Source organism: Sinohyriopsis cumingii, chromosome 3, assembly GCF_028554795.1.
Source record: "Sinohyriopsis cumingii isolate HCF-2022 chromosome 3, ASM2855479v2, whole genome shotgun sequence".
Lineage (NCBI taxonomy): Eukaryota > Metazoa > Mollusca > Bivalvia > Unionida > Unionidae > Sinohyriopsis > Sinohyriopsis cumingii.
Genome location: NC_142963.1, coordinates 146,148,541 through 146,173,545, shown reverse-complemented (window position 1 = coordinate 146,173,545; position 25,005 = coordinate 146,148,541). Strand labels below are relative to the sequence as shown.

General features: G+C 36.8%; 1 protein-coding gene across 1 annotated transcript; it reads left to right on the top strand.

Moving 5' to 3' along the window:
• The first annotated feature begins 14,995 nt into the window (after window positions 1-14,995).
• On the top strand, window positions 14,996-21,034 carry LOC149804081 (uncharacterized). The gene is made up of 5 exons (XM_089954003.1): window positions 14,996-15,073; window positions 15,621-16,077; window positions 17,656-17,823; window positions 18,449-18,712; window positions 18,935-21,034. Exons 2-5 carry the CDS (start codon window positions 15,628-15,630, stop codon window positions 19,445-19,447), a joined length of 1,395 nt encoding a protein of 464 aa, XP_089810129.1. The 5' UTR covers window positions 14,996-15,073; window positions 15,621-15,627; the 3' UTR covers window positions 19,448-21,034.
• Window positions 21,035-25,005: the final 3,971 nt, after the last annotated feature.

Here is a 25,005-nt window from a genome sequence, read left to right as displayed (position 1 = left end):
GTTAACGTCATATTACAAATGATGTCATAAACGAAGTTAACGCATATCAAAAACTTCTTTAGTCTTTTTTTGTCTTGGTTGTTTTTGGGGGTGGGGTGGGGTGAATGGGTAGGTTGTCCAGACACATCTAAATGAATCCACTCTCAATACTCTTCACCACAACGATGACGGATTTCTTATCTAAATAACAGAAAAATAAGAATTTACCGCAATTTTGCTCAACAATAAATAATTCAAGGCCCAGTGCTGTTTGTACCTCCTTTGGCGTGAGAAAACAGTATAGTTCTGACCGCAGTGTCGTCATCATTATTACAAACTACAACATGCAACACCATCATTGCCAGTTTTTCGTTGTGGTCTTGTGACAGATAATGATATATATATATATATATATATATATATATATATATATATATATATATATATATATATATATATATATATAATTCCAATCCATTGTGTAATCTGTGTTTGTCGTTCGTTTTTCTTTTATTCCTTTATTGTTCTTTCCTTCTATCATCTTCTTAGCAGAAAATACTTTTCCTGTCGAATTTCTAATGTTTTATCATTTTGACTGTTGTACTTAAATATATACTAAATTATCCGAAACGTAAATGTCAAAAGTTTTTCGTTGTTTTAACTCTTATCTTTTACTACAAGGTTTAGCGAGTGTTGAGTGGTTTTCAGCTGTCATGATTATACATTCACTTAATGTTGCTGCCAGTTTGACTAGAATTATGCTAACATAGTGTAAAATGATACTCTGCAAGTGCAGCGCGCCACGTGATTTCATTTTCTAAGCATCACTCTCTAGCAAGGAGTACAATCTCATCACTTTCTGTATTATGCGTAAAAGACGTGGCTTTAAATGTATCCATTATGAGACACAAAATGCAAAGAGTCTATCGTTCTAGTCTCTTGGTTGTACACTGTAGTTTATAGACAAGGTAAAGGATCTATCATTATAGTCTCTTGGTTGTTTACTGTAGTGCCTAGAAAAATGCAGGGATCTATCATTCTAGTATATTGGTTGTTCATGTAGTTTCTAGAAAATGCAAGGATCTCTCATTGTATTCTAACAGTTATAGATTCTAGTTATCAGCAAAACTTTAAACTTCAAATACACTTTCGTTTCTATTTTTCTTCACACAAGAATGGTATTGATGTCTGGTTTATTTGTGAGCAGATGCCAATCTAGCACACACAACGTGATATATTTGTAGATATGGTTGTCATGAATGCAGAACGGGATCTAGTTCACTACGTGTACAACTTCCATCAGAGTGACTGTAAATTTTGGCGATTGTTCGAAACACTATATAAGGTTTTCTACGTGAATTTCAGGAGGCAATTTCATTTTGGATTTGTGAATATCTGTAAGCATGGTAGGTGCTCCGTCTATCTCTATAGCGAGCATAGGTGGATTGTAAATCTGCCTAATTAATATCATTCAAATTATAAAAAATTGCCATAAATTTTACTGAGTTTATTACTATGTCGTGCGTTCTTAATTTTTTGTGGATTTTCAATTTTTCCCAAGTTCAATGTTCTTTTGCATATTAACGTCTGAAAATGATGCTTTTTTCAGCACAGTGATTTTTGTTCTAAATCAAACGACAAACACGTTGATATTCGTATAGAGATCGCATTTAAGTTAACGATTTGGACATTCTTACGTCATCTACATAAATTTTGGTAAAGACATTTTACTTTCAGCAGTAAATCATTGCCATTGATATTTTTTTTATAAAATATTTTATTGTCGTAAAAGAAACTAAACTATTAACTAATATCTTTTCTTCAAATAATTGAATAGTCAAATCATGAGATAAATAACTGTAAAATCGGTGACGAGTTGGATTGATGTTCATTTTAAAACCATTTGTTCTTTCTTCGCTTCGCTGTCCTTCCTCCGTCCAAATATTTCTTTCTTTCATTCGTTCTTTTTATGCATCTCTTTCATATTACTATTTCCAACATCCTCAATGGTCAAAATCAGAATATGTGTAAATGTAGTCCTTTTATCACAATGGACCCTTTTCATTAAAAAAAAAACAAACAAAATTCTTAGAAGTATGAACGGAAACGCTGTGAAAACTGTATGAGTCCGTGAAGAGGACAAGGTTCGCATACCGTTTCTTCGACACCTTGAACGAAATCATAGCCTGCACTGAGTTCTTCGGTTCGAACTCAACTGAACTTGAAAATATCCATTAGTCAACCCTTACAGTTACATTTTACATCTACCAAGGACAGAATAACGCGAATTCATTAGGTATATTTATTCTAACGCCAGTCTTTGCGTACATGAATACATCAAAATAACAATTTTTAACCATGATTTCTATACAGTCAATAAGAAGACACTTCTGAAAACCTGGTATAAATTTACCCCAATTGGTAAAATCATCAGACCCACAAAACAAAATTAAATCCATGGTTGATTAATGTAAAGTACCGAATTTTTAATAAGTATTCAACTTTAAATTTGAATGCATTGAGCATTAAAATGTTATCACATTTAAGCCAGAAAGGTCTTTGTGAAGGGTCATTTCGACCTTTCCATTCTTCCCCCATGTCAGTGTTGAACTTGAAAGGCAAGCATGTACGACTCATTGAGATTTAAACGGGGCATCGCAACGCTGTCCTGCGAAAGCAAACATTTGAGCTACCAACCATAATCGCTTGATAGCAACCCATGTCAAATAGTCATTTTCAAAGGGAAGTTGATGTGCAACGTAGTTCAGAGATTCCAGGCTGTCCAAAAATCTGACCAAAATTTGATTACCTTGGAATAATCTAGGAACCACTGCGGACGATTGATCAGAGTAAATTAAGGCGTACACTTTGGAAGTGATCTGAATTTAAAGTGACGACCTTGGTCGAAATTCTTTAGTCTGAAAATTCCTGAGAGAGGAGAAGTTTAGCTCCGCGGAAGCCTAAAAAGAATAGTGCTTCTCCACTTCTCCAGAAAGGTCTTTGTGAAGGGTCACTTCGACCTTAAACCTCGTTAAACAAGAAAAGGGGATTAGGTGGCTTTCTTGTAAGAAAAGACAGGTTTTAGTGCTAGGACGCACAATTTCTGAAAGAGAACAGCATTAAGGTTCGCAGTTTTAATTTTTCACGTAAATATCTTTTTATTTCATGGTTTGTTATATGTAAATGTAATTGTTATGACTCGGGTCCATATTATGTATCGTTTATTCAATTTCATGGAAAACTGTTGCTGCTAGAGTTGTTATGCAATTTATCTCTTTAATTTTACAGCTACTAGTTCATTGATATAACTGGCGGATTGCATACGATCCAAATTTGTATATGTGTAGGATTTTATAGGGTTATATAAAATAATTTTCTTTGTCTGTTAGGACGATACTGATTATCGTGAGTTAACGATAATCGCATATTTATATCTGATTTTGTAATGTTTAAATAATCTTGTAGGTTAAGGATTGCTGTGAGCTAGAGTTTTGTGAATTTTATGCAATAGTAATCGAGCATGTGGCAGCGTAGGTAAAGAGATACAGTAATGTTAGATACACCGCTCACGTGTTAACTTATGGTCGGTCGCTGTGAAGCGAGAGTGATCAATGATCTATCGAATCAAGTCAGAATTTATGCAGTGTTCGGATAGCTAGTTATGATTCTGAGTAACGTAGTGAGGGATTTTTATGTACGTACAGAAAGTGATCCGTATAGAGATTTAGGGGTAATTTTGTCCTTTAAGGAAACGGCTTTCTGGGAGAGACGGGACAGTCCGAAGACGAAGAGATGAAGTATTCAGAATAAAAGACTAGGAAGCCCAGAAAGAGATGAAGCGTTCAGAATAGGAAGACTAGAGAGAATAGGAAGACGTGTGATACACGGGTCAAGGGAGGAAGGTGATACAATCAGTCGTGGACATTGCGCTCTTTTCACCACTCGTTATTATAATGAAATAAATCCAAATTAGACACTGCTATTAAATTATGCTGACATAACTTCGGTTGAATTGGAGTTATTTCTTCCCAATAGTCTTGCTCAGTTCTCTGTTGATGTTCTATCTATCCACTCACACCGGGCCATAAAATCGAAGGAGGTCATCCCCTTGTTGTTGTTGTTGAGTTTAATTATAGTGGCGTGCGTACAAATGTGCATGTGCCACTTTTTTCTGACTGCTAGTTGTTCCTGGTGAAGGGAATGGTGCCACCTCCCCCAGGATTTTATGTGTTCAAGGAACCCTGATAGTTTGGCCTCAATCTGTGGGTCCATATAGGTCCCTTACAGTTGAATGGTTGGCTGTCATTAATGGGACGGAGAGTTCGGGAATGGTCCTGGTTGCTTCACATCGCTGGTTTCTTGTTGCATTTGCCTGGTGTTTCTTGCTTTTTTTTCTTCTTCTTCAAAATGTTCTAAAATGGGGGGTGTTCTATGCTGTTTATAGAGGTTGTTAGTAGAAATCATGTATAATGAGAGATTTTCAAGGGTATTATGGTATTAGTAGTCGAGGTGTTTAGGGTGTGCTTCAAACGTTATGTTATTTATCAGTTTTTAGATATTGCCTCTTTAAGTTAATTATTTATTAATGTTTTTAGAGATTGAATGTTATTTATACTTTATTTAGCAAGAGACCGGAGTCCTAGCCGATTACACGGTTCGTTAAGGATATCTAGGACCGGAGTCCTAGCTGATTATTCGGTTCGTTAAGGACATCTAGGACATCCGATTTTGCGGTTTCCTTAGTTTTTGATAGGTGCTTCGTAAGTGAATTATTTATTAATATTTTTATAACATTGAATGATATGTTATGGGTTATTATGTGGGGGCTTCTAAATTTATTTAGCTAGTTACTGGTCTTTTGGTTTTATGGGGATAGTAATTCTATTTTGTTCCTAAGTCCTGCTGAGTTTATGAATTTATTTATATTTTTATATGCTGATTGTTTATTTTTATTAGAGTCCGTAAGTAACTCTGGGTATGTGTGTGGCGATCCAATCTCCTTTTGGTTTTTGATAAATATTTTCCTGGCGGGTTGATATTTTGGGTATATATTGAATATATGAATATTGAATATCCCCTAGATAACGCCTGTCAAATCCAATTAACCACCTATCTTACTAAGAGGGCAACGTTACAATTAATATGCAAGTGACTGAAAGTGCAGCATAACTTTCAACTAGTTTAATTTGCGTGCCTACATTTACCGGTGTCGAAATTATGGTATAGTGCCAACCGCAACTAACGTACAACTATCGCTTATAATAGTTATTGAAACTAAAGTACGAAATGATGAATATTCTCAGTGTTAGTATTTGACATCAAAACTCTGTGCAAGGCATAGAAGAGCGTGTTTGTGATTAATATCAACAACTAACACATTCTTTGAAAAAGAGGAAGGAAACACGAGTTGAAAATCAAATTGCCGCATTGGATTCATACCAATGAAATATAACGATGTTTGATCTCTCTCTCTCTCTCTCTCTCTCTCTCTCTCTCTCTCTCTCTCATGCTTCTATCTTTATTGTTTACATTATTTTTAGAATTAGGTCTAATCATATTTTTACACTGTACACCGGAGCCACAACTTCCGATTTTAGATACACAGCCCTCGATATAAACATGCAGTAGTTTTGCTATTTATTTTACCCATGATTGTCTGTGACTGGTCTAAAAAAGAATCCTACTGTGTGGTTCAAAATAAAATGACAATTTTTTGTCGGTTCATACAGGTGTAAACAACAAAAAAAATTTAAAAATGAGCCTGATCAATTATACTGCTACAAATCGTAATGAGAAAGACAATGATAGAATATTGAGTTGTTTTCTTTACGGTTTAACATTTATAACAATGTGTGGATACTATTAGTAACGTTATTCATGTCATCGTGCTTGTAATTTGTATCGAGACCACCTTAACGAACTTCGACATAACAATCACTTCGACGTCAAATTTGCATTTCAGTATGTCGGTCCATATCCTTGATTAACCTCAATGTTAAAATTCTTTACTTTCCTATTTAAATATTGCCACTCTTTTTGGTATTGGCATATAACTTCATTATTTATTGAAACTTAAAGGAGTCGACAGAAGGGCACCACTCGTATTGGAGTGGGCAGCTTAATTATCAGTACCAAGGTTAAAATTGTCTTCATTGTTTTTGCTTAAATATTTATGCATTTTATTTCTTTCAACTTGATTGTGGTAAAGGTTTACTGTTTCTGGCATCTTGGGAGTTTGAACCATTTTGTTCTATATCATTTTTATTAAAGGGCATTCAAAGATATACTGATTGGTGGAATTTGTATTATCAGTCATTACGATATTTTGTATTTCTGTATAGTTTTAATTAATTATTTCTGGCGATGATTGCACTCATATTAATGAAAGTCTGACGAGTGTCGACAATATTTTATTGCTAGTGTTGAAGAGTGCATTATATACAATTCTCCCTTTCAGTACTGTCACCTTTTCAACACACACACACACACACACACACACACACACCAGTGCTATTTTAATTTTCTGTTTTATCATTTGACATTTACTTGTATAACTTTATGATACATTTTCAGGTCGCTATAATATTGAATTCTACGAAAAATTCTACACAGAGAAGGACACATTTAAATTTTGCATGGGTGAGAACTCAGTTCTTCAGCTCCTTGTATCCAAAGCAGATTATGTGAATTCTCTTATTACCCGAATCAAATGAGCTTTAATACTGTTTTAGGCATGCAGATTAATTATGATTTTTATGTTAGATAGGTATTATAAATGTCACTCTTAAAAACATAATGGTAATTTTAAATTTTGAATGCTCTTTTCTATGATTTGTTCCCAGAAACATTTTATTTCAAAACGTTTTAGAGATATTTGCTACAGTATGGTCTTTGTTGGGTGATGAGGAATTTTGGTAACTCTCTATCCATGCGCCATCAGTTCACGGCCTCTTGCCTCCCCCTTCTCACTTTCTCTCCTGTGTGTGTGTAACTATCTTGACATAAGGGAAGGGTACATTTCTATTTCACACTCTTAATGAACAATATTTGATTTTCTTTGAGGCGTCGTAGCGGACAAACGCTGGTCCAGTGAGAAAGTGGCACTTGAAATTTCGATGTCGTATGTCGAGAAATCCAATAGCACGTGTTGGATCAAATTGCATGTCTTTAAAGTTCCATTTCTAGATCGAGACTTTAGTGTTTAGATGTTGATATATACAGTGGTTTTGTAAAGTTCTATTTCCTATGTCGACGTTTTACAGTGTATATTTTGAATTATCATATGTCGAGAATCCTTAATTCGCACGTTGAATGTAATTGTGATGAAAGTTCCATTTTATAATGCGAGTATTTAGATTTCATATATTGGATTTCACAGCAACGAGAAGCAGCCCCATTGTTTAAAGATAACGTGGTCCATTCACGAGAGCAACCTCTAGTAATTCTCGACTTGTGAATGGTAACTTTCAAACTGTAAATGCATGAAATGTAATGGTGCATCATAATTGAATACACGAATGATGTATCCTAATACTTGACATTATTCTGAATTGTTGATGTGGACATTGTGTAATGTTATTTTAACACCAACACATCATTTCAGCATATAAAAAATAGCAATTCTGACAAGCACAATTAAATGTCCAACCACCGCTGTGTAATTCAACAGATGCTATCTAAAAACTCAGTATACGAAATGGAACTTTCAGCACAATCAATGTGATTCAACATGTTAAATTGAAACTTCCGACATATGACATTAAAATTTCAAGAACTGCCGTGTAATTCAGAAGATACAATCTAAAAACTCGATATTGGACACTGAATTTTCAACCAGCACTGTGTATTTCAACAGATGAAATTTAAATACTCAACATATGAAATGGAACTTTCAATATGAACTCTTTGAACCAATAAGTAAATTAGGAATTCTCTGCGTATGGCATTGAAATTTCAACCATCGCCGTTTAATTCAAACGATACAATATAAAACCTCGAAACAGAAAATATAGCTTTCAACCACTACTGTTTAATTTAACAGAACAATCTAAAATCTCGACCTAGAAAATGGAACTGTAAGGGCGTGCATGAAATTGGAATTCTGGAAATATGACATTAAGATTTCAACGGCAACATTCTGATTGGACCAGCTTTTGTCCGCTACGGCGCCTCATACTTTTTCGTCAGTTACTTCCAATCAGGTGGCCTCTACATTTCCTGCCTAATTTATGCACAATGACGTAGAGCATCTATCTCGAATGACTTAGTACATTCCGTACATATGTGTATTTTACATATAATTGCTTATATAAGTTATTTTATTTATAATATTATTCATTGTAAGCTGGCACAATATATGTATGTCGATATTTTCTGTGAGGGTCACCTTCTGGAATTTGTTTTGAAAACTCCTGAATCTGAGTTTATAGCGCTCCGCTCCATTTTAATTATGTCAAGAGATTGGTGTTTCTTGTGACATCAAGGGGCTCTGGGTGACCGAGTGGTTTAAAGCTCTCGCCTTTACCGATCACTATCTGCGTGGGTTCGAGTCCGAGCTTGGCCAACGTGGGTATGTCAGGAAGCTTGTCACAGCTTCCCGTTAGTATGTGGTTCTTATCGGGAATTTCCATCGTTCTTCCTCCACCAGTTATACCGGCGCCATGTACATATCGTGTGCTGAATTATGGCGTTAAACCCACAGCAACACCTTTCGACCTGTAACTCGTCATGATGCAGTCTATTAGAAAAGGTTGACCTCATTACCAAATTACACTCTGCAAAATGTATATGGACTATTTAGAAGTATACTTTTTGTTGAAGTTTATTGTTTATAACGGGGACAGTAAATAAATTTTGATCTAAATACAATTGTTTTAGTTCGTGTCCGCAAGCTAGATGGACCTCTTTTGGTAGAAACACTTTGTATTTTCGCTTTGTATTTTGCAATTTTGTATTTTTGTTTTTCTTCAAATGAACACAGCAGAAACTATGTATTGTAATAAATACAGAGCATGTGTCAACTGTATTTAGTTCTCGATTATAGGATTTATTAGATTTTTGTGATTACTTGTTTGATTATGGAAAGTAGGTGTTTGGGAAATATTCCACCGCCCGAGTAATTAGCCAGTGCTGTGTTAATGAGATTTCATGATGGCTTGGTTTAGTTCCGTGGTGAGTTTAGGTCTGAGCTGCATTAGTCGGTCTTTAGCCAAGTAGTTCTATTAAGATCTAATTGTGTTGATTGTGCATCTCCATGTGGACTATTGTGATAAGGACTGATACTTTGTACAATGGAATAATTGAAAAGGGATCGTTCCATTATCTGGAGACACCTTTTATTGTTGATGTGATGGTAAATATGGTGTAGTTACATGCGAAATGAGGCTTAAAATCGTGATTTGAATGAGCTAGTCGAGTAGGAAAATAGTTCCTGTATTTGGTGTTTGAGTTGGATTTATATTTTCACGGCGTGAAGTACTGGCGCAACGTTACGGAAAGCTAACAAGGAGAAACCATGTAGTTGCGAGGATGTAATGCAGTTGATTGTGAAGTTGTGTTGTAAATGTGTTGTGATATTTGTGGCCATTCATTGATTAGAGGGAAATTATTTAGTCTTGGCGCTTTGTTAGAATTTCCATTGTCGAGAAATCCTTAGAAATAAGGGAAAAATATGCGACTTCCAGCAAAATTCATGCCAGAGTTTGATTCGCTCGGTAAAGGGACCCTTTTTGGCTTATTGTAGTAATGTAATTGCAAATAGGTAAAAATAATAAATCAACTACAAGCAGAAGAAACAAATTAGTTTTTTTGTTGTTGACAAAGATTGCTAATGTGCAAAAGATTCATTTATCTTTGAATTAACCTCTAAACTTGTAGGTTACTTACCTATAACATCGTAACCACTGTGTTTAAATGATTACTATGGCTTGAAGACATCTGTGATCACATACAGATATGTAAAGTTTTTTTCTTCAGAAAGCTTAAAATGCTTAGGATTTGATCGTTTCCGAGTTCGGCCAACGTGGTTATGTCAGAAAGCTTGTATGCCATTTTGACTTATTTACTTATTTGCAATTACAATACTATACTCTCTGTATTCCTATCAGATAGAATTACCTATACAGCGTTTGCTGTACTCAGTTGAGGCCATATGGCCCAAATGTATAATGTAATAACCAAAACAGCCTATTATTTCTATTGCATGGCCCCAATGTTCGCAAGAAATTTGACATCTACCTTGTCCCATCCTGTGAAATACACATGCAAGAGGCTGGTGGATGCTTTACTCGCTTTCCCTTTTAGGTTAAGGTTTGTGTCCTTGGTTGTAGTCCGGCCACATGACTTAAAATGAGCACAGCAGAAATGATATATTGCAATTCTCACTGACGGGATTACCTAGATTACAGTATTGTAATTTCAAATAGGTAAATCTGTTTTAAGCAATTTTATTACTTTTTTATTTTCTAATACTTCACCAGAAAAATGACAATTATGCACACATGTGTGCACCAGTGTTTATCTATTCAAGCCATAGCGGTCACCGAAAGTGAACCTTTTGCACTATCAACTTGTATGTTATGAAAACTTCAACTACAAAGTACAATTAAAAAAAAATTAATTTCATTTTATTACACGCGCAAATACTACAGTAATATTTTCTCTGATCACCAAATGTCCACACACTACGAAACTTTAATTTCACTCTTGCATGGTTTTTCTCTTGTTTCACATTTGTATTACTTATTCGTTAGCATATCCGATGCCGAATATTAGTACTCAACACCATGCAATACAAAATACGACCTAAACAGCTAACACAATAATTAATATCTCCGATTACTAAACACGCATATCAAAAAATATCCTTGCGTTGAGAAATTAGGAGGGTCCATTTCACGGAACTAATCAATGTTATCAAGTCGGGTGAATGTTGTACATTATGACCTCTTAGCTTAGAAACTGGTTGATTACTCAAGCTGAGAAATATTTTCCCAACACCGACTGTGCATAATCAGCAAATCACTGGAATCTAACAAAGCTATAAACGGAAAGGTCAATGCAGATCGTACATATCCCAGTTTACTACAGCATAGTTTCTGCTGTGTTTATTTTGAAGTAAGATAACCAAAATATATGGCGTAATGACCAAGAAGGCACATAAGCTTTAACCATACCACTTAGGTCACTATACCAAGTCTTTTGACTAAATGACTGATACTATAAATATACGCTATAGTATTCGCTTACCCTCCCGTTGTTTGTACCCACCCCCCACCCCCATTTAGAAAAAAGAAAAGCATGAATACATAGCAATGCACAGAACGTAGTCATTTCATTCATCAATTTATACTTTCTAACCTGTTTGTCTTCAATTTACTCGCGAAAGTGTCTTGTTCGCGTTTCCAAACAAATGAATCTGTCGATGTAAACAATCGGACAGAATGTTCACTTTTCTATTCCATTTTTTCTTTTTCTCGAACAGTCCATTTTCAGTAAAAATTGTGTCATCTGCGTCCAATATTTGCAATTTCTTTATATAAAAAATTGGAACAAATATAAACATGCAATTATTGTGTACATGCGTTTAAAGGTACGCAACTCCCACAGTGACAGAAATTTACGGAATTCTAATTGTTCAGGAATTAAAACAAATAATAACCGCAGTCAGAACCAAACAAGTTTTGGCCTACATATCAGCCATGCTTTAATCTGCATTTATAGATAGGTACAGCTGTGCAATAAGGTAGGTGGGTGGGCATAACTATCTTCGCCTGACAATATTAACAAAGTATACACATGCAGATCAAATTAAAAATTGAATAATGAGTTGATGAGTATTCAAAAAGATGCGTTGTAAAACTATTGGCTTCTTGATTTTAAGTATGTTCTTTAAATCCATATAAGAGAATCAGTAGTGACCACTCTGGGGTCCTTAATGGTTAGAGCGTCCGACGTAGATGCGGGAGGACGAGGGTTAGAACCCCAGGCGAGTCATACCATAGATTTATAATTAAAAAAATGGTACTAGCAGCTGTCTGGCTTGACGCTCAGCAATAATAAGAGGTTAGTGTTAGTTTTGGTCGGCCTTGTGTCAGAATAATTTGACTGGTGGGACATCATGCTACATGTCAGGGACATGATGCCCCATTGCTAGACATCACTATAAACTGCCACACTGCAGACATCGTAGCGATATGACTGACAAATTTTTAAAGCTACGTTGATGATCCAAATCTCTCTCTCTCTCTCTCTCTCTCTCTCTCTCTCTCTCTCTCTCTCTCACACACACACACACACACACACACATAATAAGTAGTTGAAATTATAATGACAAGAATGGAAAAGAGGACATAATAGGTAAATAAGTGTCAATTAAAAGTTCCAAAAACTGTAAACATAAATAAAATTGCATAATTTGATTTAGGACGGAACATATTGAGTCTTCCCGGTGCATGCAGTCTTTTTGTTGCTGTAATGTTACAGATTTAGGTCTCACTGGATAGTTTCGTATTTTGACACCTCCCTGACTTTAAGGTAGAAGGCATGAACCTAATTATCACAAGCCTAGCATTTAGCAGAAAGGGGGAGGGGATTTAGGGGCGGTAATGGGGGAGAAAGTTCCCTCGCCCTCCGGGCAAAACGGGGGAAGGGAGATAGTGGAGAGAAAGTCTTCCGCGTCCCTCGGGCAAAACGGGGGTAGGGGATGGTGGCAATGTGGGAGAAAGTCCCCGCGCCTCTCGGGCAAAACGGGGGAGGGGAGTGAGTGGGTGGTAGCAATGGGGTAAAAAGTCACCGCGCCCTTCGAGCGAAACGGGAAGAGGGGATACATAGAATGCTTACATGGGAAATGTGGCGAGTCGGCACCATTGGCTGTACTTTTCTAGATGAAAATACTTACATGGTACATGTGGCGAGTTGACACCATTGGCTGTACTTTTCTAGAATGCTTACATGGGAATGCGGTGATATGCTACCATCGGTTGTACTTTTCTATATTAGAAGGCTTGCATGGTACATCTGGCGATATGGCACCATTGGCAGTACTTCTCTCTCTCTCTCTCTCTCTCTCTCTCTCTCTCTCTCTCTTTTGGACGGTTTGACTTAATTTTAGCATCATTCATACGTCCAGAGTCATGTTTTTAGTTTTGTTATTGTAGGGTCTAACGCCATTTCTCAGCAAAAGATATGCTATGCATGGCAACCAATATTACTTTCGGAGGAAGAACCCTGGAAAACCCCAGGAAGAACAACCGACCCACAAAAAGCTATTGGCAGGCTTTCTTACGTACTCACGTTTGCCGATCATGAGACTCGAACCCACGCAGAGGTGAGATGGCAGTGATCCGGAACGGTGAGCGTTTTAGAACACTCGGCCACTCGAGGCTCCACCCCAGAGACATCGTCGTATGACACAAACGAAAATCCCCAGCACTCGTATTTTCATGGAATTTTGCCCTTATCCTACTACGATGGTCCAGAGAGAGAGAGAGAGAGAGAGAGGTGCGCCGTTTGGACATTTTCATGTTTAACTAATAATAAGAATCGATTTTTAAAACATTATAATATGTTTTAGAAACAACAAGAACAACAACAATAAAGCATTAAATACGTTACTGTATGTGTGCCTCGTAACCGACAAATTTAACTTATAGTGTAGATCGGCTACTGAAACTATGTCTCATTGATATTATGAACACTGTAGATAGATCTCAAGGAAAGTGTAAACATACCGTTACTACGAACCATATTCTTAAAGGTTACTTGGTGCAAGTTCAGTTTTAAGGTTTTCATCCAACCGAAATTGGTTTTCTCTCTCACTCCTTATTTATGCGTATGTCGCCCCTTGTACATAATAGGGGAGAGGGGAAAGGAAGAAAAAAAAAAGAATTGCGATGAAATTGTGTACCATATTAAATTCATTTAGAAACCTGGGACTATTAATACTTTGTATCGTTATTTACATACGTTATTAATAATTAATGATTGGAAATTCATCATTGATCTATAGGCCTGCAGTTGAATGAATATTTATATATTCGTATTATTGCGCCATGGGCGGATCACAATTTGATACACCAATAGTATAGGTATTTCAATTTGCTTTATGACATCTCTCTCTCTCTCTCTCTCTATATATATATATATAGTACTGAGTATTTAACTTGAAGAAGAAATACTTTTTCAAACTATTGTCAGTTGTATTGTGGAATTGGGCCGAACTGATTTTCGAGTTGGGTTGAATTCTCGTATTTTCGGTCCAAGTTAGGTTGAATTTTCTTGGGCCTATTTGTCTTTGGGCCGCATTGTCTTGATACCAATGAAAACCATTATGGCAGCCCCCATTGCGTGGCATCATGCTGCATATTACATGCATTATATGCAAGGCCCACTGTATATGAAAAATGTAACGCTCGTCTCATCTTGTTTAGTCTCCATGATAATTACAACGAAATAGGTCAATAGTATCCCAGTGCCGTGATTTACTGAATTTAAAATGCAGTATCAAATTGCCATTGTAGCTCATATAAATACCTTTTCCACAAAACAGACTGCACCTACATATTTTTCTTTTAGTTTTATAATTTGTAACTTTTCACTTATGCGTATTGTACGTGATATTTGGCTATATCACACCCACCCACCCTTTTAAGATTATTCGCATTGCCAGTAGCCCTTAATCTCGACGTGTGCATGCTGGATGATGTTTCGTTCCACACCAGATTTATTCACATGTTTTGAAACTGTACACATGCATGTGTGTGTGTGTGTGTGTGTGTGTGTGTGTGAGAGAGAGAGAGAGAGAGAGAGAGAGAGAGAGAGAGAGAGAATTATAAATTATAAGTCACGGTATAACCAACACAGATATATCGTCTGCTATATAGGTACGCAGCAGATCAATAACCAGTACAACATGCTCTATATTTTATAGATATCAGTCTCGTCATGTGCAGGTTTTACTTGTTATAACATGTTTCGCTTCGTCAGCACTATTTACCAATATAAACCCGCAGTCAGCGTTGGCAAGGCATATCAGTGAAGGTACAAGAGATCACACAAGAAGAGTCAAGTGAATAATTTAACATTAAACTTACAGGTAATAATTAGAAATCATAGTTAAATTTGTCAAGCTCAGTAAACGAAAGATTTATAAGCAAGTTAAAATGTTATCTCAAAATACGTGTTTGCGTCCGATCACTTTTACAGGGTCTGCAAGATAGCATATGAAAACTTGACCGATTGTATATTTTCTATAGACAAATACCAAACAAACGTGGTTTTTCTCCTTGCATTAGTTCTCATTCGTATAAAGATCAATGAAAATATAATTATTTAACAATGACACATTTTGCATACTCAGTAGGACTTCGTTACATATTTATCGGTATAAAAATATTCACTATAAATTGTGACTTTTAACGTTGGTATTAGTTTTCATATCATGCATGATTGGCATACTGTGTTGTTCTGTGATTGGTCAGTTTTCACGTGAATATTTAACTTTTTTCTTTGAATGTATTGATAGTTTTCAAGTTGAACAAAGATTGGAGAAGATAGCTTATGTTGTAAGACCTTCAAAGTTTTTTCAATGTCAAGAAGTATTTAAAAAAAGCGTTGAAAGTCATAACTTTTTACATTCTTAGAGAAAACATGGCCGCCGCTTTGCCTCCCGCGGGACTCATGGAAGTAGCGTTCTCTTTCGATACCACCGGCTCCATGTCATCATGTCTTGACGAGCTCCGAAGTCGCCTCCAAGACATGGTGCAGCGCCTGCAGGCGGACATTCCAGGAATCAGGATTGCAATCTTTGCACATGGGGATTATTGTGACCACAGTAACTACGTCACAAAGTACGTAGATTTCACCGACAACGTGGCCGAATTGTGCAAATTCGTTCAAAATGCTGGGCCAACTGGAGGCGGGGATTCTGACGAATGTTACGAACTCGTTCTATACGAAGTTCGTACAAAATTATCGTGGACTCCTGGTTCCCAGAGGCTGCTAGTACTAATAGGAGACGCAAATCCACACAAACCAAGCTATCCACAGAACACAATGAAACTGGACTGGAAAGCTGAAGTACAAAAACTCAAGGAAGAGGTGAGCAGAAATCCAATTTCTGTATTTCACTTGTATTGACATTAATAATTAATTGATGCATTAAGTACAGTCAGATATGAAATGGAGAGTTGAAATATGTAGTACAACCCATTGTCCAGCTCTATTCACAATCACTCATCATTCCATATACCACAGTGCTTGTATTTAAATAGTAATATACATAGCAAGATGGCTTCCTGATTATTTTTTAGGTGAAAGATTTTAAATTTCACCATGTTTAATCCAGACACAGAGGTAACACTGTAGCTTGCAAAGTAATCCAGGCACACTAGCTTACAAAGTAATCCAGACACAGAGGTAACGCTGTAGCCTACAAAGTTATCCAGACACAGAGGTAACAATGTATCTTGCAAAGTAATCCAGACACAGAGGTAATACTGTAGCTTACAAAGTAATTTAGACACAAAGGTAACACTGTAGCTTACAAAGTAATCCAGACACAGAGGTAGCACTGTAGCTTACAAAGTAATCCAGACACAGAGGTAACACTGTAGCTTGCAAAATAATGCAGACACAGAGGTAACAATGTACGTTGCAGAGTAATCCAGACACAGAGGTAACAAGGTAGCTTGCAAAGTAATTCAGACACATAGGTAACACTAGCCTACAAAGTAATTCAGACACATAGGTAACACTAGCCTACAAAGTAATTCAGACACAGAGGTAACACTGTAGCTTACAGAGTAATCCAGACACAGTGGTAACAATGTATCTTGCAAAGTAATCCAGACACAGAGGTAACACTAGCTTACAAAGTAATTCAGACACAGAGGTAACACTAGCTAACAAAGTAATTCAGACACAGGGATAACAATGTATGTTGCAAAGTAATCCAGACACAGACGTAACCATGTATCTTGCAAAGTAATCCAGACACAGATGTAACGCTAGCTTACAAAGTAATTCAGACACAGAGGTAACACTAGCTAACAAAGTAATTCAGACACAGAGGTGGGCCCCGAGTGGCCGAGTGGTCTAGAGCGCTCACCGTTCCGGATCACTGCCATCTCACCTCTGTCTGCGTGTGTTCGAGTCCAAGGCTCGGCTAGCGTGGGTACGTGGGAAAGCCTGCCAGTAGCTTCTCGTGTGTCGGTGGTTCTTCCCTGGGTTTTCCAGGGTTCTTCCTCCACCAGTTATACTGGCCGCCATGTATAGCCTATCTTGTGCTGAAAAATGGCGTTAAACCCTAGAACAACAACAGACACAGAGGTAACAATGTAGTTTCCGAAGTAATCCAGACATATAGGTAACAACGTAGTTCACAAAGGTAATCCAGACACAGGGGTAACAACTTAGCTTACAAAGTAATCGAGACACAGGTAGTAATGTAGTGCACAAAGGTAATACAGACAAAGGGATAACAGTGTAGCTTACAAAATAATCCAGACATAGAAGTAATGACACAGCTTAAAAAATAATCTTAAATAGTATAGAATATGTACAAGCCTTTTGATCTCTTCCGGATGAGAATGAAAGAGTATTCAGATTTTTACAAATGAAATATGTATGGTCTATACTAATTATTAATGAATCATCCTTATTTTTTGTGATAAATAGTCGGTGCGGATCTATGGCGTACATTGCTTGTCATCAACTGACGGGAATTTCTACAAGAAAATATCTGAAAAAACCTCAGGATGTTACTTAAAGCTTAGCGAGTTCCAGAACATATTTGACCTCATCATGGCCGTCTGCTACTGTGAAAAAGGCGAAGAATTTTTGTCGGTATGTTTTATGAATCCATTCTGTTTTTTATTTGTACATTTATTTATATACTTCCATGCATATTCCCTCTCTTAAAAAGGTACTGAAAACGTGGCCGAAAATGACGACACATTTAACAGTAAACAGTTTTAGGCGAAGTTATTTCTTGTAACCGTCAATATTGTTTTTAAGCATTTCTACTGATATGCCATTCATATTAGCGTGCAAACATCCATTAGTTAAATCTTTTATTATTTTGCTCTTTTCGGGGGGTGGAGTGTATTTAAGCCATTTTTCAGCACATGGTAAGCTATATATGACGGACAGTATATTTGGTAGAGGAAGTGCCCGAAAAACCCCGAAAGAATCACCGACCCACGGAAGCTAATGACAAGTTTTCACATACCCACGCCGGTCGAGCCGAGACTCGATCCTACGTGGACAGAGATGACATGTGAGTGATCTATTAACGTGAACGCCTTTGATCACTCGGATAACCATTGTCGCGAAATATTTCAAGAGAAGTGGAAAGTGGGGGACGGTAAAGAAATTACATTGTATGTTTTGCTGCATTATAAATTTCATTTTGTGTTTATAAGTGATCTGGTGTATCAACTTTAACTTTGTTTCAATGCTTTCTGCACAGATGTATGAGAAGGAAGTACGTGACAGATGCGCAAGGCAAGGAATGCACAAAGACTTGGACACAATGTTTGGAATGTTGCGGAAGGCATCATTTACAGGATCAGATGCAACAGTCCTCTTGCCCACAGCACCAAAGCCTGCTCTGAAAAAGTTGTCTAAACCACCGATGCTGATGAAGGCTGGTTCCAAAATACATCCTGCCAGGAAAACAGCATCAAGAAGACCAAAACGTGGCAAAGGAAATAAGGGCACGAAACTAACAAAGGTAACTCTAACTTGTAGCCTTACTGGGTTAGTCATTAAATCTGTTTTGAAATTACATCAAACAATATGTCCACTCATTATGTTATATACATTAAGTCCCAATACATTTCGTAATATTTATTGAGAACTTAAATTAAACTATTGACTAAATTAAAAAAAAAAAATAATCGAGTCAGTAGTGCCTGTGTCACAGATAGCAAAGTATGACGCTTTCTATTAACAGGAAAGTCGCAAAATCGTTCCTCATTTGAAAAGAGAAAACGTACCAGAGACTAACTTCATGCTGAGAGATCTCAACTGGTCTCCGTGGCAACTGGTTATCATTTCTGATGCCCCTGAATCATCCGAGACAGGCTGGAGGAAGAGAAATGGGGACGGATGTGGATACAGCAAGAGAAAACTGTTTGGCGGGAAAATGAACGTACCAGCATTCTACGAGGTAGCAGTCCAGATGAAATTTCGTGCAAAGAAATTTGTTGTCTTCAGCAAATTTGCAAAGTCTTGCAGAAACTGGGAGAGGGAATTACTTGGGAAGGCTGATTTAAAAGCACAAATCGATGATGTAATTAAAAGAAACTGCAAAGTGTACATAAGGCGAGTTATCCTAAACAGACGAAACGTTGAGAAAAAAGTAATTTTGGACATTCAGAATTATGACTACGCATGGAGTAAGATCAAGGGAAGACTCGGGCACAGAACGGTCACAAAAGCTAATGTTAGGATTTCGGATGAATAGCAGCCATGTCCTCCATAAGCTGTTGACTAGTGTTTTGCAAGGACTCTCTCCAATGACAAAATTAGTGGAATAATTCACAGTATAGAAAAATATTTAGTAAAATTAAAGATGTGGTTAATGTTTAGTTCATTTGACGTTTGTGTGCCCTAGCTTTTAATGTTTACAGGTAATACCAGTTTATACTGTTGGTATTTAACAAAGGTTTGGTGTACAATAGCATGTTTATTCATCTATCATATCTGATTACATGGAGAGAGAGAGAGAGAGAGAGAGAGAGAGAGAGAGAGAGCAATATGTGCATTATTTATTTGAGCGAATAATTTCTAACATCTTCAACTCAATTCTGAATTTTGTGTAATACATACTGGAACACTTTCATAAGCTGTTCTACCATTACGTATTTGATCTTTCTGTTATTGTAATTACGTCTATATCTTTGATAGAAGAAGAAAAAATCAGAAATTTAAAAAACACATCCCATTTCAGTATTTAAGTCATGATAAAATATTATGGATTTACAAAAACAAGTCCCAACATGGACCAGGGTAGAGTGGCGATTAGGGCAAGTGACAGCGACATGGGTAGGATGGTGACTAAATGCAAGTGACAGTGACATGGGTAGAGTGGTGACTAAATGCAATTGACAGTGACATGGGTAGAGTGGTAATTACGGCAAGTGCCAGTGACATGGATAAGTGGTGATTAGAGCAAGTGCCAGTGACATGGGTAGAGTGGAGATTAGGGCTAGTGCCAGTGACATGGTTAGAGTGGAGATTAGGGCAAGTGCCATGGACATGGGTAGAGTGGAGATTAGGGCAAGTGCCATGGACATGGGTAGAGTGGTGATTAGGGAAAGTGCCCGGGATAAAAGCAGGTTGGTGACTAAAGCAAATGCAAGGATTTTTTTATGAAACTATACAGTGTGTCCAAGGACCCTGTAATTCAACATTTTATAAAAAGTCTCTGATATTGGACTTGTTTTCCCAGGCAATGTAAAATTAAAGAAGCAAATAGATGTAATGCTACCTCACGATCATAAAATATGGCATTTGAAATTTTTCATTGGACGTTTGCTCATTAATTATTTTGTATGATCAGCACTTAACATGATTTTTACTTAACATTATGTGAACAATATACCTTACGAGACTCTACAAGGTGTCCACAGTATCTAGGTGTCCAGTCTACCAGGTATCCCATTTGTCTATGCGTCCACTAAATATCCAATGTATCTAGGTGTCCAGGTATCTGGTGTCTACCAGGTGTCCCATTTGTCTACGCGTCCACTAAATATCCAAATTATCTAGGTGTCCAGGTATCTGGTGTCTGCCAGGTGTTCCATTCGTCTACGCGTCCACTAAACATCCAAAGAAGCTGGTGAAGTTTGATGTATAAAACATATGCATTGAATACTGCAGAATAATGTTTCCATTTTGAAATAATTTCAACAGAATGTTCATATTTGACGATATTTGTCACGGAGTGGTCATGATATAAATATAAGTTATTTTATTACTGTTGTTTTAGTTATTATGTCATTTGGTTTCATGAAAATCGAACTTTATAATAAATTTTAACGACCGATTTCCTTTGTGTATGTAACTTATCTGCTATATTTGTATATCTGTCTACCACCATCACACTTTCTAAAACTGTGTTTTAAATATAGCATGCTTGAATAATACCACTACCACTTCCCCCTCACCACCACCCTCTCTCTCTCTCTCTCTCTCTCTCCTGACTTTCATGAGAAAGTATGAATCGACGTGACAAAATACAAGCATTTTTAAAACCAATCAAACACTTCAGGCTAAAATTCAGTATGATTCCGTTTCTTCATATTGAAATTCAATTAACAAGCACTTCATGCGATATTGATCTCAAACCTTACTAATAAACAGCAAATATTATCATATATAATTTAAATGGAAAGTATTAGGATGTGCAAATTTATACAAGTATATATCGTTTACATAGAAAGTATTAGGATGTTCATTTTTATACAATTATAAATAATTTCCATAGAAAGTATTAGGATATGCATGTTCATATAATTATATATAATTTCCATAGAAAGTATTAGGATATGCGTGTTCATACAATTATATATAATTTATATAGAACGTATTGGGATATCCGTGTTCATACAATTATGTATCGTTTGAAATCTTAAGAAAATAGCGTTCTTGAATATCTTTATCTCAAGTCTAAAAATAAAATATTGCTTGAGTATGCAAACTCAAAACACAATATCCTCGGAGCATCTTTTAGAAATCTATTTGTGCATTCTTTTTCTTACTTTCGCGGTCAGCCTCAATGAGAAGAAACCAGTTATCAGAGAACAAACATTTCGTGCATCTTTGGCGGTAATGTACATACAGATTTCACAGTAAACAAGTTTCGTTAATACAATGGATTGAGAGAGACTAACACAATAAAGGATAGCTCCGATAGCCTAAGTGGTTAGAATGTCCGTCTCGGATGCGGGATGTCGCGGGTTCGAACCTGGTGTCAGGACAATGTGACTGGGTGGGACATGATGATAAATGTCTGCGGCATAATCCCCAGTGCTAGACATCACTATAAACTGCCACATTGCAGAAATCGTAGCGTTATGACTGAAAAATTGTTACAACTAATTGAAATATCCGAAATCATACACAATCACATCACACAATACAAAAAAGCAATCCTACCGTCCATACAATAAGCAATATAAATAACACTGGAGTTCTCTCCCGTCCACATCTAAAATGGCTTTGTCTCCCCCGATGTCCTCTCTGCGACAGCTGGTGTTGGACTGTAAATCAAAGGCAAGATCTGACATATTGATCTTGAATTTACGTCGTCTTAAGTCTTTCTGGCATGTACAAATGATCGTTTTAGTCCAGCCTTAAAACTGGCATATCCGGAAGCACAAAGCGGAAGCGGAATAGTTAACTGAAGCGCCAGTTATACTCCGTCAGTTTTCTAAGTAGGGCTGTCCCTATTGTTTATTATGTGTTAGTCTATCTACAACCTTTTCTAAGATGTTGACACAAATATTAAACACGAACATATCTACCGAATGGCCGAGTGGTCTAAAGCGCTTACAGCTACGGATCATTGCCATCTCACCTCTGTCTACGTGGGTTCGAGTCTTTGGTTCGGCCAATGTGGGTATGTGAGAAAGCCTGCCAGTAGCTTCTCATGGATCGGTGGTTCTTTCCGGGGTTTTCCAGGATTCTTCCTCCACCATTCATACTGGCCGCCATGTATAGCCTATCTTGTGCTGAAAAATGGCGTTAAACCCTACAACAACAACAACAGCAACAACAACGAACATATCTATAAGGGTAACATGGTTGGATAGTAAGACTTGACTGCCGATGATCTAAACCAGTGGCAACTTGCCATTAGACAGTATGCTTTTGCTTGCGACAGTATCTTTTAAAGGTCTCTAGTCACTCTTTTTTTTTAAACATGAATCGCTGGTTGGCGATTTTAACTCAAGTTTTTGATTATCCGTCAACAAATAAATCACCCGTGATATAGTATCCAAAGCCCCCCCCCCCCCGCCCTCCGGACTTCGTAGTATGCTACTAGCTTAATAGCAGAATTGTTTTTATTTTCGGACATTTTTAAACTAACTGTCATTATCCTAACTTACTTCACACGCATATATCGTCATTCACGTGCAGCTGTAGTTTTACAGAACGTTAATTTGTTTACATATCGATATTAAATTTATTGACAGGTTCAAAGAAACAAAAAGTTATTTAAAAATGTCGTATCTTCTTAATACCCTTCGATTACGCAACTATCGATGTGAAGGTCAAGGACGTTGTCTCCTAAAGGTTACAATACAGCGCACTGGTTTGTCACGTAAGCAGGCAGAATGACATTGCCAAACACGTCGGGTGGAACAAACTCCGTGACCTATTCGTAATTCACCAAGATCAGATCTACACGAATTATTTCCACATGTTTGATGGGCTGTATTTTATCGTCATTCACACTAACGAACGAAGACAAAATGGAAAGCTGAAAGTATAGACCTGGATCCACCAACTATTCAATCACGCCCAATGAACAATGGCATAATGGGTCGCATAAATATTTCCAGCTGAACGCGATGAAAGCTCGCATAAAACAGTTTTGTTAAAAGTTGAATTGATATGGGAATATGTTAATGTTTAAAAAGTATTAGTCATGCACTGACTGCACCGTATCTTCCTAGTTGAACGCAACAAAATCTCTCAAAACATTTAAGTGCAGAAAGGATTTGTCAACATGCTAATGTGTGCTAAATATTAGTCATCTACTGGCTATAAAAGGGTAAAATGGTTTAGAAGCATGAGTTGCATGTTTATGTTAATATTGATACCATTTTCTCTGCTTGCACATCACTCTGGTTGTGTAGATTATAGGGAGAGCTTATGTTAGATAACGTTATTTTGTCTGTCTATCGGCATTTAATTTTATTACGGGGTTCATAGAAACAATATATATATATATATATATATATATATATATATATATATATATATATATATATGAATATTCGAAACGTCTTCAATTATCCTTATGTATGTATGTATGTATGTATGTATGTATGTCTCTTACTACAGCTACTACTAGTACAACTACTAAAATACTACTGCTTGATGTGTATTATTGGTTGATAATCAGTACATGTTCCACATTTAGACTGGTTTTATCATATGTTATGTAAACAGAACATGGCTGTCCGAGCTCAGACTTGTACAATGACATCAGCACACTCAGTAGTACTCCCTAGCAGAGCATAGCGAAGGCGTTGATCAAAAAATTCAGAAAAGGCAGTTACGAACATATACTCTATATTATGTTCTGCTTTAAACTTTATTTTGAAAGATAATCGTCAAACTATTCAGCAAATTGTTCAATGCAAAACCTATTAATGAGGTAGGTGGTGGTGGTTAAAAGGGGCAATAGTGCTATAGAGCATTCTATGTCCTAAAATACTAGAATTTTTTTTTATATGTTTATAGAAGTGTCACATATTTTTAAAACATCAGCGAAAAGTATCGGTTCAGAATTTATACAAAGAAATAATATTCTCAGCAAGCATCGTCTGGCCTTCACTTGCCAAGCCCTATGCCCGTCGACATAACACGCATCACCCAACAAATGATGCACAAAGTTCCTGCTATTATAGGCATCTGTGCACAACTCGCATCTTGTACATTTTCATCTAAGTACAGTGTCTCCGGATTCCTTCGACAGAAACCAGAGGTTATTATAGGGAATAACAAATATACACCAAGCAAAGCGGAAAGTGCTATCCCTGGTGTTTGGTGTACATTTGTAATTCTCTCTCTCTCTCTCTCTCTCTCTCTCTCTCGAAATAAAAAAACAAACAAACTCCGATATAGTTTTGCGTAAAGTTTTGCATTTACTGTAAGCTTCTTCAAGCTGTCTACGTGAGTAGTGAAGGGGGACACCCTAGGGACTAGGGGAGTTCCATGTTAAAAAGGCAATAGCCACTCTGGGGACTATGGAAAATTTAACATGGGAGAAAAAAATATCCACTCTGG

What these genes read in the sequence shown, in the direction of transcription:
- LOC149804081 (XM_089954003.1), top strand. Translation starts at nt 15,628, where the DNA reads ATGGCCGCCGCTTTGCCTCCCGCGGGACTCATGGAAGTAGCGTTCTCT. An exon ending in TACAAAAACTCAAGGAAGAG is followed by an intron (nt 16,078 to 17,655) that starts GTGAGCAGAAAT and finishes TGTGATAAATAG; the next exon opens with TCGGTGCGGATCTATGGCGT. An exon ending in AGGGCACGAAACTAACAAAG is followed by an intron (nt 18,713 to 18,934) that starts GTAACTCTAACT and finishes TTCTATTAACAG; the next exon opens with GAAAGTCGCAAAATCGTTCC.